This window comes from Nyctereutes procyonoides, unplaced genomic scaffold (genome assembly GCF_905146905.1).
Source record: "Nyctereutes procyonoides isolate TBG_1078 unplaced genomic scaffold, NYPRO_anot_genome, whole genome shotgun sequence".
Classification (NCBI taxonomy): Eukaryota; Metazoa; Chordata; class Mammalia; order Carnivora; family Canidae; genus Nyctereutes; species Nyctereutes procyonoides.
In genome coordinates, this window is record NW_026575044.1 from 8,796,158 (window position 1) to 8,813,623 (window position 17,466).

At 40.1% G+C, this 17,466-nt stretch overlaps 2 protein-coding genes across 2 annotated transcripts in view; both read left to right on the plus strand.

The window, feature by feature from the left end:
- EFCAB2 (EF-hand calcium binding domain 2) overlaps positions 1–17,003 on the plus strand; it is a 121,654-nt gene extending 104,651 nt beyond the window's left edge. Inside the window, exons 4-7 of the mRNA XM_055324401.1 lie at positions 11,558–11,637; positions 12,249–12,291; positions 12,398–12,464; positions 16,659–17,003. Coding sequence (XP_055180376.1) covers positions 11,558–11,637; positions 12,249–12,291; positions 12,398–12,464; positions 16,659–16,774 — 306 coding nt within the window. The 3' untranslated portion in view covers positions 16,775–17,003. The remainder of the gene's footprint in view (positions 1–11,557; positions 11,638–12,248; positions 12,292–12,397; positions 12,465–16,658) is intronic.
- LOC129509050 (thioredoxin-dependent peroxide reductase, mitochondrial) lies at positions 1,879–3,418 on the plus strand. The gene has a single exon (XM_055324400.1). The coding sequence runs from the start codon at positions 1,898–1,900 to the stop codon at positions 2,669–2,671; it is 774 nt and encodes a 257-aa protein (XP_055180375.1). The 5' UTR covers positions 1,879–1,897; the 3' UTR covers positions 2,672–3,418.
- Positions 17,004–17,466: the final 463 nt, after the last annotated feature.

Here is a 17,466-nt window from a genome sequence, read left to right on the forward strand (position 1 = left end):
ACAAATTCCCCAAGACACACAAATTACCAAAACTGACCCAAAAAACCTAGAGAATTAGAATAGCCCCATATCAATTATAAAAACTAAATTTATAATTAAAAACTTTCCCATAAAGAAAATTAGAAGTTCAGATGGCTTTGCTAGTGCATTCTCTCAGACATTTCTGGAAGAACTAGTACCCATTCTACACAAAACTCTTTTTGAAAACATTACAGGAGGTAACACCTTCCAGGCTAGCATTACTCTGATGTTCAAGCCTGACAATCCTATTACAAAAAAGAATAGATCTTATTAACAAAGATGTAAAAAGTCCTTAATAAGATTTTACCAAATCAATTTCAATAATATGTTAAAAGGATAACACATCATGAACAAGTGGAGTTTATTTCAGGAATCTAAGGTTAGCTTAACATCAATCAATGTAATGTATTACCTCAAAGAACAAAGTAGACAGACCATATGATCATTTCAGTAAATAAGGAAAAAAAGCATTTGAAAAAATTCAGTACCCATCAAAGAGAAAAAAATACTCAGCAAATGAAGAATAAAAGGAAACTTGTCAAGCTGGCCAGGGGGTAGCTATGAAAATTCAAGGCTAAAATCATACTCAGTGTTTTCTTTTTTTTTTTTTTAAGATTTTATTTATTTATTCACGAGAGACAGGGAGAGAGAGATAGAGGCAGAGACACAGGCAGAAGTAGAAGCAGGCTCCATGCAGGGAGTCCGATGCGGGATTCGATCCCAGGTCTTCAGGATCAAGCCCTGGGCCAAAGGCCAGCGCTAAACTGCTGAACCACCCAGGGATCCCTCAGTGTTTTCTACATAAAATCATGAACAAGGTACAGATGCCTGTGTTCATCACTCTTCTCCATCATTTACTTGAGGTCCTAGCTAGTGCAACAAGATAAGAAAAAATAATAAAAGATACAGTTTGGAAAAGAAAAAGTGAAACTATTTCTATTTCGGACAACATGATTTTTCATGTAGGAAATCCTAAGAGATTTGCCAAAAAGGCTCTAGAACTGATATGAGAATTTAGCCAGATCACAGCCTACATGGTCAGCATGAAAAATTAATTGTATTTCTATAATTAGAAATTAACAATAAGAAAAATGAAATCAAACAACTCCATTTTAAAAAGCATGAAAATGTAATAATGAATAAATTTAACAAAATAAAGGCAAGACTTAAACGCAAACACTATAAAGAGAAATTAAGACTTAAATGGATAGATATACATTTTGGTGGGTTGCAAAACAACATTGTTAGGATGTCAGTTCTTTGATGCATAGATTCAGTATGTTTGCAATCAAAATCATAGCGGGCTTTTTTGAAGAAATTTATGAGCCAAAATTTGGATGGAAAAGCAAAGGAACTAGAATAATCAAAATAATTTTGAAAAAGAAGGGCAAAGGTGGAATTTTACTACCTGATTGCAAGATTTACAGTGAAACTACAGTAATCATCACAGTGTGATATTTGTGTACTGAGAAGCATACAAACCAATGGAACAAACTGGGGGATCCAGACATAGAATCATACTTAGATCTCTGACAAAGGTGCCAAAGTAATTAAATGAAGGTAAGGATTATCATTTCAATAAATAGTGTGAGAGCAAAAGGATATCTGAATAGAAAGAAAACAAACTTCAGCGTTCTTTTACTCCACACACAAAGGTTAACTTGAAGTGGGTCATAGACCTGAATAGATGAGCTAAAGCTATAAACTTCTGGAAGAAGACAGAGAGAAAACCATGTGATGTTGGGTTAGCCAAACATTTCTTAGATAAGACACAAAAAGCATGAACCATAAAAAAAAAAAAAAAAGCACAACAAACATTTGATGACCTTCATCAGTATTAAAAAATATTGCCCGGCGAATCCCACGCGCACTGAAGATGGCGGCCGCGGTGGGAAGGTTCCTCCGGGCTTCGATTGCCCGACATGTGAGTGCTATTCCATGGGGCATCTCTGCCTCTGCAGCCCTTAGACCTGCTGCTTCCAGAACAACATGCCTGACAAATGTATTGTGGTCTGGTTCTAGTCAAGCAAAATTCGCTTTTAGCACCAGTTCCTCCTACCACGCTCCTGCTGTCACCCAGCATGCGCCCTACTTTAAGGGCACTGCCGTTGTCAACGGAGAGTTTAAAGACCTAACCCTCGATGACTTTAAGGGGAGATATTTGGTGCTTTTCTTCTATCCGTTGGACTTCACCTTTGTGTGTCCTACAGAAATTGTTGCTTTCAGTGACAAAGCCAAAGAATTTCACGACGTGAACTGTGATGTTGTTGCAGTGTCAGTGGATTCCCACTTCACCCATCTCGCCTGGATCAACACACCGCGGAAGAATGGCGGTTTGGGCCACATGAACATCGCACTCCTGTCAGATCTGACTAAACAGATTTCTCGAGACTATGGCGTGCTGTTAGAAGGCCCCGGTATTGCTCTAAGAGGTCTCTTCATCATTGACCCCAATGGAGTCATCAAGCATTTGAGTGTCAATGATCTCCCTGTGGGCCGAAGTGTGGAAGAGACCCTCCGCTTGGTGAAGGCATTCCAGTTTGTGGAAACCCATGGAGAAGTCTGCCCAGCAAACTGGACCCCGGATTCTCCTACAATCAAGCCACATCCAACTGCTTCCAAAGAATACTTTGAGAAGGTAAATCAGTAGGTCATCCCGTGTGTCCCCACCTCTTCTCACATGAGGAAAGAGCGCAGTTGGAACTCACCTTTAGCATTTCAAAAATGATTATTTATAGAAGATAAAACACCAATTATGCTTATATTCGTAAATAATCTAAATGTTTGTTTTTGTAACACTGGCCAAGGCTTTTAAATGTACTCACATCCTTTAATTGGTAACCTCTTGATGGCTAGCTAGTTTGTAGGATGCTAGTTCACCTAGTCCTTGCATTATGTCTTCATTGGAAAGAGGAAACATTCTTCTTTGTTGGCCTTACTTGAACCTTTATGTTCACCAGAGTAGTACAACAAGCTACTCTGTTGTAGCTTGTGATCATAGGTCCTGAAACTTTGTTGAATTTCTTTGCGATAAACTAAATTTTCTTTTAAGGCAGCAAAGATCATACATAGTTTTAAGGTGTTAACATCAGTGGTCTAATGTAACTCTTGCAATGGCTGTATATGTACTTGAAACAAATGTGAATCATGTTTTTAAAAAAAACACGGTGGCAGAGTGACTTAAGTGATCATGTGTGTCTCTCATCCCTGAGATTAATATAGTTATTTTACTTATTTGTTAGCTGACATAGGGTCTACATATAACTCTAGATATTGATTGGATATAATTATAGAGGACATTTATTGAATCCAGGAATTGCATTCTGAAATCATTGTAATTATTTTCTTTTCTGAAGTGCTCAATGTAAAGTACATAATAAACATATTTTAAAATAAAAAAAAATGTTGCCCATTTAAATGCACAGTTAAAAACCAACAAATATAAATATACAAACCAAACAAATATAAATCACAGATTGGGGGAGACATATTTGCAAATAATTTATTTGACATTGTATCCAGAATATACAAACATCTATTTTAACTAATATTAGAAATATGATGAACATCTATATTTATTGGGGAGGATGAAGTGCCACTACACATCTATTCTAATAGTTTTGTCAGTAGTGTTCAACATAATCCAAAGTTACCAACTTATGTGTCTGTGTCTCACTTCTATCAAAAACTTCTTGAAGGCACAGAGTTTATGCTTTGTACATCGTTGCATCCTTAGCACTGAGAATGAAGCCTGCCATAATCTGGTTCAAGAACCTGCTCTACCATTTCCTGTGGTTATAATTATGTTTCTTAACACCTTCTTCTTGTGCTTGCAAGACCTAGTATCAGAATAGTGAGAAATTCAGGCTTGCAAAGCACTTCAGATATACTTGAAAGAAGAGTTTTACAATAAGTCTGATTCGTGTGCTCCAAAATTCCAAGTTTACAGTACATAAAAGTAATTAAAAACTGTTGTGAGCTGGTAATTGTTCATTTGTCAAATAATTACCAAGCATTGACCACGTGCCAGGTACCAGGCATGCAGAGACCAAAGAAAACTGAAGAAACCTCATCCTAATATGTCTCAAGATAGTTTCAAACACTTTAAAATTGTGAACATCAAAAATTTGAATACCTAGGCATTTAAATATTTGAGATTGTGTTCAGTCCTATTCATTTAGCAAAATGAAGAAACTCACAAATGAATGTTGTTGCTTTTTCTGTGGTCAGTGATTTAATGCCAAATTAATAGTGGTGAGAAGCCTGTAGCCTGTATGATGTCAACGTGTTCAATATTCCCTAGTAACCAGCGAAAACAATGTAATGGTTTTACTGAGTCATTTCCTGCATATTTCGTCTTGGATGAGAAATATCATACCACACCAGACATACCACAAGCCCCAAAGGTCCCAAATCACAGTTTCTCATTATTTTTAATTGATTAAGTATCCTCAGAAATTTTTGTGTTTGAAACTTCAGAAATGGCTGTCTAGTTAGTAGAGTAAAATCTGCATAATCCACATATTTGTAAAGTGATAGTGTGCATCAATCTGAACCTTAATCGCATCATCCTGATTCCAGATGAGCCCTGAGATGTCACAGCCTTCAGATGCCAACTATACCAAGCTTCTCAGAGATTGAGAAAGGGTGGGGGCGATTATGTTCTGATTTTGAAGTAGCTGGTGATGTGAAATACTGTCATCTGTTATTTTTCCTAAGTACGCTGGCATTGGATAAAGTGGGAGAAGGGAATAGATCTGTTCTCATTTGTGCTAATGTTAGATGTTGGAGTTAAAGAATTGTAGACTGATTGGGGCGGGTGGATGGCTCAGCCTGTTAGGCGGCAGACTCTTGATTTCAGCTCAGGTCATGATCTCAGGGTCCTGGGATCGAGCTCAGCATTGGGCTCTGTGCTCAGTGGGGATTCTTCTGCTTGTCCCTCTACTTTTGCTCCTCCTCCCGCTCTCTCTCTCTTTCAAATAAATAAAATCTTAAATAATAAATAAAAAGAATTGTAGACCAAGAAGTACTTTGGAGATTATCTAGTAATGGCTACCAGCCATGACTTTGGAATGGAAATAGATAAATGGCGAGGGCGGGGGAGAGCTGAGGGGATCGTGTGTTGTACAAGGAATACCCTGAGAGTATCACACATCTGTAGTTAGAAGAAAAACAGTAAATGGAGCTAAAGCAGTGATCAACAGCAGGAAACAAAACCCAGGGAAATCTGTAAAAGTGGTTTTCCCCTCTTACATAAATACATAATATTTATAAATAAATGCATTTCACAATTTAATATAAACAGTCATAATGAGACTAATACAAGTTTTTATTTCAAATTTTTATTGTAATAAAGTAATACATATAGAAATTTTTTAAAGAAATAGGGATCCCTGGGTGGCGCAGCGGTTTGGCGCTTGCCTTTGGCCCAGGGTGCGATCCTGGAGACCCGGGATCGAATCCCACGTCAGGCTCCCGGTGCATGGAACCTGCTTCTCCCTCTGCCTGTGTCTCTGCCTCTATCTCTCTGTGACTATCATAAATAAATAAAAATTTAAAAAAAATTTAGAAATTTTTAAAAGAAATAGTGAAAAATCTTTTCCAGTGATCCAACACCTTAATATGATCATAATATTTTAGTGTACTTCCTTGCATATCATTTCCCTGTGGATGTTTTTAACATGACTGTGATCTTAGAGTTCAGTTAGTTGAGCTGGAATCCCTAGACTTCTTCCCTCAACACGCAACGGAATAAAATAGGGAAATTAATGGCTTGACAGCCACCAGTTCTATAGCTTCAAGTTGTAGGAAGTCCTAGTTGGAAGGGACCTTAGCAATTTTCTGGTTTAGCCACCTGTTGATTCTTAGCATCTCTAATGGTCCGCAGGGAGATGATTCACACTATTTTGATACTTATATTAATAAGGGACTTAAAACCTGAAAGAATCACATCCTTTCTTTTTTTTTTTTTTTTAACCTTATGATAGTCACAGAGAGAGAGAGAGAGAGAGAGAGAGAGAGAGCAGAGACACAGGCGGAGGGAGAAGCAGGCTCCATGCACCGGGAGCCCGATGAGAGGGATTCGATCCCGGGTCTCCAGGATCGCGCCCTGGGCCAAAGGCAGGCGCCAAACCACTGCGCCACCCAGGGATCCCAAGAATCACATATCCTAATTTTTTTTTTTATAGTAGCCTTTGGAATGTTTGAAGTAAATATATTCTACAGTAGATTTCTTTTAAATTTTTCATTTGGGGGTGCCTGGGTGGCTCAGGTTAAGTGTTCAACCCTTGATTTAGGCTCAGGTCTTGATCTCAGGTTCCTGGGATTGAGCCCCACATTGGGCTCTGTACTGAGTGTGGGACCCACTTGAGATGCTCTCCCTCTGCCTCTCCTTGATCCTGTGCGCACTCTCTCTCTCTCTCCAAAATAGATTTTTCATTTGGAAAGATAATTTTTTGACAAATGCCAATATATTTTTGTTATTTTATTCCATCCAAGGTAGAGAAATATCTAAATTTTACTGTTTTCATTTTGAGACATGATTTATGTAAAAATTTGTATGTGTGTAATTTAGAGTCTAACTTGAAATATCTCATGGTTTTTGTTTTATTTTTTTATTACAAATAGTTAAAAATGGTATGCATATCTTATTTGGTGACCTGGAACTAGTCAAAATGTAGATGCTTTTTAAACCATCTTAACTACTGATATTATCTTGTGTTTGTGAAGCATGAAATAGTTCAATTTATTGACCGGGTGTTGTATCACTGGGGAGAAATGAATTTTCACTGTGTTTTATTGCACCTACTCAGTGAGTTTGGCATTAAAATAAATAATGCTTTAATGAGAAAAGGGATGGCCTAATCATTTCACTATCGAATGGGGGTAAAGAACTCTGGGCCATGGTCCCATCAAAACACCTGACCCAATTATAGACAAGGTGGGCACTTCACCTCCCTGTGCCTGACTTCCTACAGAAGCAAAACAGATTAAGAATATGAACTTTTGCCAAAGTGGAGTGGGAACCCAGTGTTTGCCTTATGCTTTGAGACTTAGATAAATGCTGATATTTTTAAAAAATCCTACACCATACATATTTACTGAGCTTTCTTCATGTTGGAAAAAGGGGGCAGAGAGACTGGGATGTCTACAGGTGCAGTGGTAGCTTCCAGGACTTGCGCCCTTTGTGTGGCAATGAAGCAGCGTATTCTCTTCAGGCTGCGTGCTCTGCCCTAGTTCTTGGGAGACAAGTGGCCAGGCAGATCTGGGCCTTGGTGTGCCAGGAGAACATCTGCCTGCATACCGTTCAATGAATTTGCTGTAAGTGGTACTTGAAGGCGGAGCTGGGGGATCTTCCTGCAAAGTGGTTTCTTCCCTCTGCGTTCATAAATGCTGCCGAGGCTACTTGACAGTTATTACCTCCTTTTCAGCACATTCTCCCTCCTTGTGGCAGAAACAAACCAGATTATAACTTACTTTGCCTCGTTCCTATTTGCGGTAACAAGATCTATTTGTTTTGTTTTTGTCTTTGGAAGAGGAGGGATGGGGATCCCTGGGTGGCACAGCGGTTTGGCGCCTGCCTTTGGCCCAGGGCGCGATCCTGGAGACCCGGGATCGAATCCCACGTCGGGCTCCCGGTGCATGGAGCCTGCTTCTCCCTCTGCCTGTGTCTCTGCCTCTCTCTCTCTCTGTGACTATCATAAATAAAAAAATAAAAAAATAAAATGCATTTAAAAAAAAAAAAAAAAGGAAGAGGAGGGATGTGTTTGGTGGCTGGCAGTTACTCTTCCTGTCCAAAGAGGCATGGAGGGAGACAGTGGAGGGGGAAGGCAGTGCCCTGTCCTGTAAGTGGTGTATTGGGGCCGGGCACATGGTATTAGGTCTGCCTAGCAATGGAGTATGTTCTCAGCACATGTCGTATGGCATTTACAGATAGAAGGGAGGACCAAACTTCTGCATGAACAAGTTAGATCCGTTTGGTGGGTCAGGGAGGTTGTGTTTGAGATTTCAGCATCAGAGATTGATTCTTTTAGGAGGAAATGTCAATGCATGATATAGAACCAGATGTGTGTGTATGCTATTGATGGAAATCATCATAATCATAATCATGGAGATTAACAAAGCAGAGAAAACTTTTTCTTTCTTTCTTTTTTTTTCTTGAGAAAACTCTTTTTCTTTAAAAAAGAAATCCCTGTAGGGATTCTCTTTAGCCCAGAAACAAACCCATATAAATATCATCACCTGATTTTTTAAAAAGATTTTATTTATTTATTCATGAGAGACACACAGAGAGAGGCAGAGACATAGGCAGAGGGAGAAGCAGGCTCCCTGTGAGGAGCCTGATGTAGGACTCGATCCCAGGGCCCCAGGATCATGCCCTGAGCTGAAGGCAGACACTCAACCACTGAGCCACCCAGGTGCCCCTCTCTCCCTCTATTTATGTATATATCTCCCCTTGTACACACACACACGATTATAGTTCGATACTTGATATATTTCTATTAAATCATAAAGGCATTTTAATATGTGGCTCTAAAAAAACCATTGAGCCATTATTGCATAACATTTCTAGAAAGTAGTGTTTTTGTCCTGTCTTACTATAGCCTCATAAAGTTAACTAGCTTGTCCTGCACTAGAAATAATAGAACCGCATCTTATCTTCCCCTCTCCCCACTCTTGTTTCCAGATACATAGAATCTTATTTCTTTGTTATGAGAGGGGAATTACCATATTTTAAAAATGACTTTAGGAAAAACACGTGGAATTCAAATAGAGCATGGAGTTTAGTAACTACTAATATACTAATATCACCTCATTAATTGTGACAACGAACCAACTATATTTGTACCATAGTGATCGAAGAGTTAACAGGGAAACTTGGGTGGGCAGTATGTGGGAACTCTGCAGTATCTTTGCAACTTTTCTCTAAAACTATTCTAAAATAAAAAGCTTATTTTTTAAAAAAATATTTATTTCTTGGAAAGAGCAGAAGGGGAGGGGAGGGGCAAAGGGAGAGGGAGAAGCAGACTCCCTGCTTAGTAGGGATTGATCCCAGGACCCCGAGATCATGACCTGAGTCTAAGGCAGACATTTAACTGACTGAGCCACCCAGATGCCCCAAAAGGTTATTTAGTACTACAAAACCTTTTATAATATAAAATAGTTTCTGGTATATATTAAACAGTTTATTAGCACAATGGAGTAAGAATGATCATGTAATTGTATTTTTATACCATCGTGTATACATCCTTTTGTACTGAAGAAAGGATTAGATATGGCCTCTAGAGGACAGTGTTGGGTCATAGAAATATTTTCACAGTCTGCTCAAGATGAAGATGGATTTCCTTATTTTTCTTCTTATTTTGTAACCACAAGTCCTCTGTTTATTCATTATCCATCTTTGACTTTAAAAAAGTCAAAGAAAAGGTGTACCTCCTCTGGTATCCTGATTAGCTAGAGATCTTTAGCTTACTGTTTTTGTGCAGTTTGGGCTCTTCACAGATACATGGGGCCAGAATGATTGCAGTTTTCACCCTAACTTTCAGAGCACTGGGGGCTCGTCTAAGTCCTGTGGGAGCCAAGGAAGAATTACAGGGCACATATTATGTGTTACAAATTTTCATGTGATGGAGAGAGTGCTAGAGAGTTGAACTCCCTTTGGAAAAACCACAAGCCATTTATAGATTGATGAGGATGCTCATAAAATACAGAGGGGTCTTGATCTTTCAAGGTTGTGATTGTTTGCTCCACAGTGATTTGTTGGAGATGGCAGGAAGAAGGAAACAAACCATTGCTCTAGCTTCTGGAGCACATTTCTGGAGTAATCAGCAGAGAAACTCACGATTTTAATTTAAAAATTACCCCTCCACAGGTAGTCTCATGAGATTGACATTTAATTTTTAAGAGGCTCTTGTGGTAGGTAGTTACAGAGTGCTACTCAAACACAGCAGAGCCAGATGAACATTAATTTGCACAACCTTGCCTTGTACCTAGAGGCAGCTGAAACAATTGTTCATATATTGATGGGCTCAGAGATTCTGGAGTATCACTGTCATTATGGATGACTTTTTCTGTTGATAGTGGAGCCTGAGGGCTCCCCTCATACTACGTGAAAGCATCTAGAATAACCACTGAAAAATAGTCATTTGGACGACAGTATGTTCCAGTTAGCGACAACTTACAGATTTCTTATTTTTTACTCAATAAATCTGTTGAAAGGTCCTCTGTTGAATTGGGATATATGAGCCTTTTAATAGGACTTTTGAAAGGGAGAGGAAAATTTACAGCTCCTTGTAAATAGCCTGACATGAAAGTTCAGATCAATAGCGTTTTGTTCAGCCACACGATCAAAGTTGAACCTGTGGGCGGGAATCTCTCATTCTCATCTAATAGTGCTAGGTACCAAAATTTCTCTTTCTCAGATGTAGTATTCTCTTATCTAATGGTGATATAACAAAGTTCCATTAACGCTGTAGGCATTTAATAATTATTAAAGTAATTTGATGTGTGCTTGGTCCTTGAGATATGATTGGTCCTCTAACCTGGTCCCTTATCCAGTGTTCCTTATCCCAGAAAAGATCATCACTCCATCCCATTTGTGCAAGTCAGAATCCTTGACTCCTCTCTCATTTCTCATTCTTGCCCATAATAGATGCAGCACCAGGTCCTATTATCTTTTTTTTTTTTTAAGATTTATTTATTTATTTATTTATTTATTTATTTATTTATTTATTTATTTATTGAGAGAGAGAGAGAGAGAGAACACATGCACGCATGTGACCAGGTCAAGGGCAGAGAGAGAGGGGAAATTTCTAACAGAATCCCTGCTGAGCACAGAACCCAACACGGAACTGGATCTCATGACCCTGAGATCATGACCAGAGCCAAAGCCAAGAGTCAGACAATTAACTGACTGAGCCCAGGTGCCACTGGGTCTTACTGCTTTTACTTCTTAAATATTCCTTGAAACCATCCACTTCTCCCTCACAGCCACCACTCTACTCCGAGCTCTATGACCTGCTGAGCCCACCACAGAAGCCACCTCACCCACAACCAGTGTGATCTTTCATATGCACATCTACCAGACTTTCAGGGGTCTCCTGTTGGTCTCAGCATAACAACCAAAGTCACTTCCACAGCTCATTTAAGACCCTGCAAGGTCTGGCTCCTGTCTCTCCCTCCAGCCTCATCGGGGAACATCCCCTTCCGTGCTTCCTATGCCTCCCGGCCTCCTGGCCTCCACGGGCCACTCAGTTTCCTCTACCTGGAGTCAGCTCCAGTGTGATTTCCTCATGAGTGCTTTTCCTGACCTGGCCTAGAACTTTCCCTTGCTCTATACTCCAGTAGACCCATGCTCCTTCACTTCACTGTGCTTATAGTTAACACTCTTGTTTCCGCTACCAGATAGAAACTCTACGAGCAGAGACTGTGCCCGAGAATGCTCAGTATCAAATCTCTAGCACTTGGCATAGTGATAAAGGAGTGGCTCAGTACACTTGTTGAGGTAATGCATGGCAATTTTTCATTGAATATCTAGGTAGAGGAGGAAGAACCCACTGGATACATTCGATTTGAAAAATTTCTTCCAGTGATGACCAAAGTACTACTAGAAAAAAGGTGAGAACATGCACCTGTTACGGTGAAGTAATGACTAAGATTATGTTAATTTCAAAACACTTGGCTTTCTCACTTTGTGTATTATACCCAACCAGTATTTATCCTGGGATAACTTCCCTGACTCTTCACTAGACCCCGGAACTGCCAGTTGACATGTGCTTAGGAATACCAGCCACATTTGCATTAAGCCAATAAGCAAAATGTAATCACAGAGCAAAAAGGCCACAGAAAGCATAAATCAACAACATATTTATTATCTTCTATTTTGAGTTATCAATGAGAATTTGCCCTGATTATTTTTCTAAGGAATGTGTAGTCTTAGCTTACCACAGTTGGTTTATTGTAGAAATTTTGTTTCCAAATAAGTTGATTTTCATAGTGATGAAAAAGGCTAATAGATATCATCACGTATGCCAGTGATGTTGAAATAAGCATCTTCTTTGGGTGTGGAGTGCTCTCAACTTTCAGATCTGGAAATCCAAAAATGTTACAGTGAGGGAAGTATTATTATCCTTGTATATTAGCAGCTTTTATTTCATTTTATGTGATCATTTTTGTGTCGAGACTGAGCTAAATACTGTGGCATTTGCTCCTTTTACTGCATAAATTAGGTACAGACCAATTCCAGAAGATATCCTTCTTCGAGCATTTGAGGTGTGTAAGCTCCAGATTTTATATATGTTTATATATGAAAAATTCATGCTGTAGAATTTATTCACCAAGTAAAAAAATATAATGTCTGTCTTTTCTTTTCTACTAGGTGTTAGATCCATCCAAACGTGGATTTCTAACTAAGGAAGAATTGATCAAGTATATGACTGAAGAAGGTACCAGTGATTTATTACTTATTTTATAATTGTGACTTATTTAAGTGATTAATAATTTGACAAATATTATGGAAAAATTCTAGGGGATGCTTGTTTTAAAAAGTTTTTTAAATGGTTCATGAGAAACACAGAGAGAGGCAGAGACTTAGGCAGAGGGAGAAGTAGGCTCCCTGTGGGGAGCCGGTTGTGGGACTAGATCCCAGGATCCCAGGATCACCCCCTGAGCCAAAGGCAGATGCTCAACCACCGAGCCACCCAGATGCCCCTAGGGGATGCTTTTAAGTCAATCATTCTGGTTAAAAGAGTTATTTACTATTCCTATTATTTTGGTTTTGGGGTAGTTTCAGTTTTGGGGGCATAAGTGGGCAAAGTGGAGGTTATGGGGAGATTGATTGTTGCCTTCTAGGAACTTGTAGCGTATAAAGATACTTCTGCAAATTGAAATCCCTCCTTTCACTTAGAGTATTCTTCAGAATAAAAGCTATGCCACTTGGAAAACATGAACTGTCAATCACTATAAATCAATGCTGGTTACTAGATTGAAGATTTGAATTGGATTATATAAAAATTCCTTTTTAAAGAGTGTTTCAGTTGATGAAGTTACAGATAACACAGTATCCATTGAATGGAATTCATCCAAACACTTACATCTTCTTATGCTGGTGGAACTCTACATTTGCTTTGACCTTGACCTACACACACACACACTTATCCATAATATCGGCATACTTCTCTATGCCGACATGTTTCCTTGAGAAACTCTCTCTGCTTAGGCTGATGTGTAAGTTTGTTTTGCCTGAATGTCAGTGACCTAATGGGCTTTCTCCTAAAACCATACTCATCTTGGTCACCTCCCCAGCCTCCCATCCCTTGTTCAGTTCGCTGGTTTGCAGATTGAGTCCTCTGTGATTCAGAGCTGCAATCACTTGAGATGGAATCACAAATGCAAATAATTCTGAGGAAGGGAGACAAACACTGTTTCCACCTGTGCAGCTGCCTGGACCATGTCGACCTAACCCACCACGATGTGGGGCTGTAGGCAGTGAGGGCAAGGATGACATGGCTGTCATAGCCACTCCTAAGTACTCTTGTGACACTGTAACAGATGTCTTAGGGGTTTACTTTGATGGGAGGAAATGGCCTTGAAAGCATCAGCCTCTTAACCCTAAGGCGTAATTAGGGGGAGTGAATCCTGGATTATATTAGGCAATATGAATTTAGTCAAAATGGCCTGACACAGTTCAGAGTCATTGATATGGTGACCTGCTGTGTGTAGGTGAGGCGTGCCAAGTGCGGTGAGAGGTACTAAATCTTCTCCATTTCTCCAGGATATTATTCTGGGGGAAATAAAAGTAACATAAGACAATTCACAGTATAAGACAGTGGATTCTCAAGATAATATACTTTGTATGGTGAGTTGCTGAGAGCAGGAGTAAAGTCTTGCACATTACAGCCCCTGCAGAGTAAGTCTGAACAAATGTGTGTTGAATGAATGAACGAGCAGATGAATGAAGAATGTGTGAAGGGGCCAATGGAGAGAGATCCAAAAATGTTACAGTGAGGGAAGTCAGGAGGCTACTGGGGATTTGTGCAGCTATCCTAGTGGAGTCAGTCCAGTGCTGGCAGTGGGAATGGAAAGAAGAGATAGGTACAGTGGGACAGGATCCATGGCTCTTTGTGAGTCACAGAGTACAGGGGACAGAGGTGGGAGCTGAGGCAGAGGTAGCAGAGGTTTGACCTGGATGAGCGTATTGTGGTAACGCTGCTGCCGCCATAGAGAGATCAGAAATGGACTGCAGTGTATACAACATGACTTTTCGCAATATCCACAGAATATTGGTCAGATTGGGAATATGCATTCTGAATGCCCAGGATGTCACATGACAAACATGCCAATGTGGTTACATTGAATCAAATTCCTACAAGATGTCCAGGCATGTGTTGATGTCAGACAGTATTTAGCAGCAGGGAAGTTCTCAAAAAAATTTTTTTTAAGATTTTATTTATTTATTTTGGTGGGGGAGAAGGAGAGAGAGAGAGAGAGCGCGCGCGCATGAGCAGGGAGAGTGGCATGCAGAGGCAGAAGGAGAAGCAGACTCCCCACTGAGCAGGAAGCCTGATGCAGGGCTTGATCCCAGGACCCTGAGATTATGACCTGAGCTGAAGGCAGATGCTTAACTGACCAGGCAATTCAGGTGGCCCTCAAAAAAATGTTTCTTTTTAAATAAACACATATTGCCACCTATGTGCTAGGCAACATTCTAAATGCTATTTAAATAATAACTCTTATAATGACCATATTCTGTAGACACTTATTATTGTCACTGCATTTTAGACAAGAAAACTAAGGCATAGAGAGGCTAAGTGACTTGTCCCAGACCTTAAAGCTAAGGAGACAGCTGAGCATTTGAACCCAGGCAGTCAGCCTCCCAAGATTGTGCTCTTTATCATTAAGCTGTTCTCCTTCCATCCTTAATCAAGTACTGCGTATCTCCTTCCTTGCCCAAGGAAGTGGCATGACTGCCTTCTGGATTTTACTGTGAGCCAGGCCTTGTTTTGAGAAGTCGAGTTGGTTCTTGAGTTCGGGGACCTTGAGCTGGGCTATGGTGTCCAGATCCCAGCTCTGCCATCCACTGACTGAGACGGGCAGCCTCCTGTCTGACTGCTGGAGTCCTCTCCTCCTCCTCCTCCTCTTTCTTCTTCTTCTTCCTCTTCTTTTAAGATTTATTTATTTATTTATTTGAGAGAGCAAGAGAGAGAGCACAAGCAAGGGGAGGGGCAGAGGGAGAGAAAGGAGAGAATCTCAAGGTGACTCCCTACTGGGGCATGGAGCCCAACTCAGGACTTGATCCCATGACCCTGAGATCATGATCTTAGCCGAAATCAGGAGTCGGATGCTTAACTCACTGAGCCTCCCAGGCAGCCCTGGTGTCCTCTTCTGTAAGTGGGGTAGCAGTTCTTACCTCTAATGAGATGCCTGGGAGGTTAACTTAGTTAATGTATCTGAAGCACATAGGTCAGTGTCTGGCACACAGTAGCTCTCAATAAGTGGTTGTTACTAGTATTTTTTAAAGGACTTCCATGGTGCCCATCAGAGTTCATTGGTAGTGGATTTAGCCTTTAATCAGGTATAAGAAAGATTCAGAATCTGTCTCTGTAGGCTCTGTAGGCATTTTTTCTTTTCTTAGGATGTAAGTATGGTTTAAAGAACTCAACACATGTTCCTTGTTTGGTAATCTGTCATCATCATCTTGATCCCCACTTGAATAATTTCTCTAGTATGGGCTGAATTCCAACCTAGAAAGCATTGTTTGTAGTTGCAGGTGACAAGCTCAGAAGGTAAGTGATCCTCAGGCCTTGGTAACTTACCTGCTCAGAGAAGACTCTTTAGGGAGAAAGTGATGATTTGGATGCTTCTGAATTTTTGCTTAATATCAGGACAAAGTTCTTTCTTAAGTAGCCAGTAACATTTCCAATGTTCTTCCGTTCTTCCTAATTTTGCTTCTCATCTTGATGAAAACAATGTCCAAGATGATCCTCAGCTGCTATCTGAATCCAGCTAAAGCCACAGATTTTCTATGCAACCTTTGGTTTTGTTTGACAGCAACACTGGGCCGAGCTGTGACAAAGAGAGCCATTTTGACATGGTTGATGAATGGCATCTGTCCCTGGGCTCAGCTGGCATCACAACATTGGCCAGACCTGGTTAGGGAATAGTTAGAGATACACTTGTTATAGTTCGAGCCTCTGCTATCTGCTCTTGAGAAATTTTGCATAATGACCATGTAGTCCCGTCCTCACATCATTGAAAATGTAGTGATAAGACTTCCTAGAAAACTGGGACTTCGGGTGAATCCTTAGGCAATCCCAATAGCCTTAGTTCAAATAAATAAACAACTTCATTCAGGGTGTCTTAATATTCTCCTGCTATGTTGGCTGAAGTGATTGATTTCATAGGTTGCTTGAGCTATGACATCTACAAGGTTAAATAAGTCTAAAATCTGGTAGGGGCACAACAGCAGGCTCTTGGAATCCCTGGACTGCTGTGGTGTGCTGTCTTCAGGGCCCCAGGGAGGGGAGCCAGCGACCCATCAGGGTCTGGGTGGCTCCAAGGCAATGAAGCTGGCTGGTGGGAAGAGAAAAAAAAAATTCAGAAGATTGTCAGTGATGAATATGCCTTCTTGTCCTTCCCAGGTGAGCCTTTTTCTCAGGAAGAAATGGAAGAAATGTTGTCCGCTGCAATTGACCCAGAATCGAATTCCATTCGTTACAAGGACTACATAGCCATGATGGTGGTAGATGACGGCTAGGTGCCCTGAAGACTTAATTTCTCATTGAAAGGATGACTGTAGAGATGGCCTGTCTTTGTTAATTTTACATCTTATAATTCCTACACATGCTAATTAATACTTGGTGACAACTATTTCAAGATACTTTGTTTTTTTTAAAGATGAACACATTTATTTGATATGTCTAGACTTATAGAATGACAAATGACTAATTATTTTAAAGCCAATTCTTTAAAACATTTTAACATTATCCATGCATTGTTGTGGATTTTCTTTTTTTTTAAGATTTATTTATTTATTTATTCATTCATTCATTCATTCATTCATTCATTCATGAGAGACACAGAAAGAGAGGCAGAGACATAAGCAAAGGGAGAAGGAGGCTCCCTGTGGGGAGCCTGATGCGAGACTCAATCTCAGGACCCTGGGATCATGACCTGAGCCGAAGGCAGATGCTCAACCACTGAGCCACCCAGGTGCCCCTGTTGTGGATTTTTTACAATAAAATCCAGATAGATGACCTTCAAATTCATTAAGCTGACAAAATGAAGAATGACCAGAATGACCCAAGATATGTCATAGAAAGATCTTGGGATGGGGCAGAGTGACCGCAGACTGAAGATGAGTAGCAACTTGGTGAAACAACAAACAGCAAACCTTTCAGCATCTGATCTGGAAGGGGAGTTGTTGGAATGAATATTAATAATTCATCC

What these genes read in the sequence shown, in the direction of transcription:
- LOC129509050 (XM_055324400.1), top strand. Translation starts at nt 1,898, where the DNA reads ATGGCGGCCGCGGTGGGAAGGTTCCTCCGGGCTTCGATTGCCCGACAT.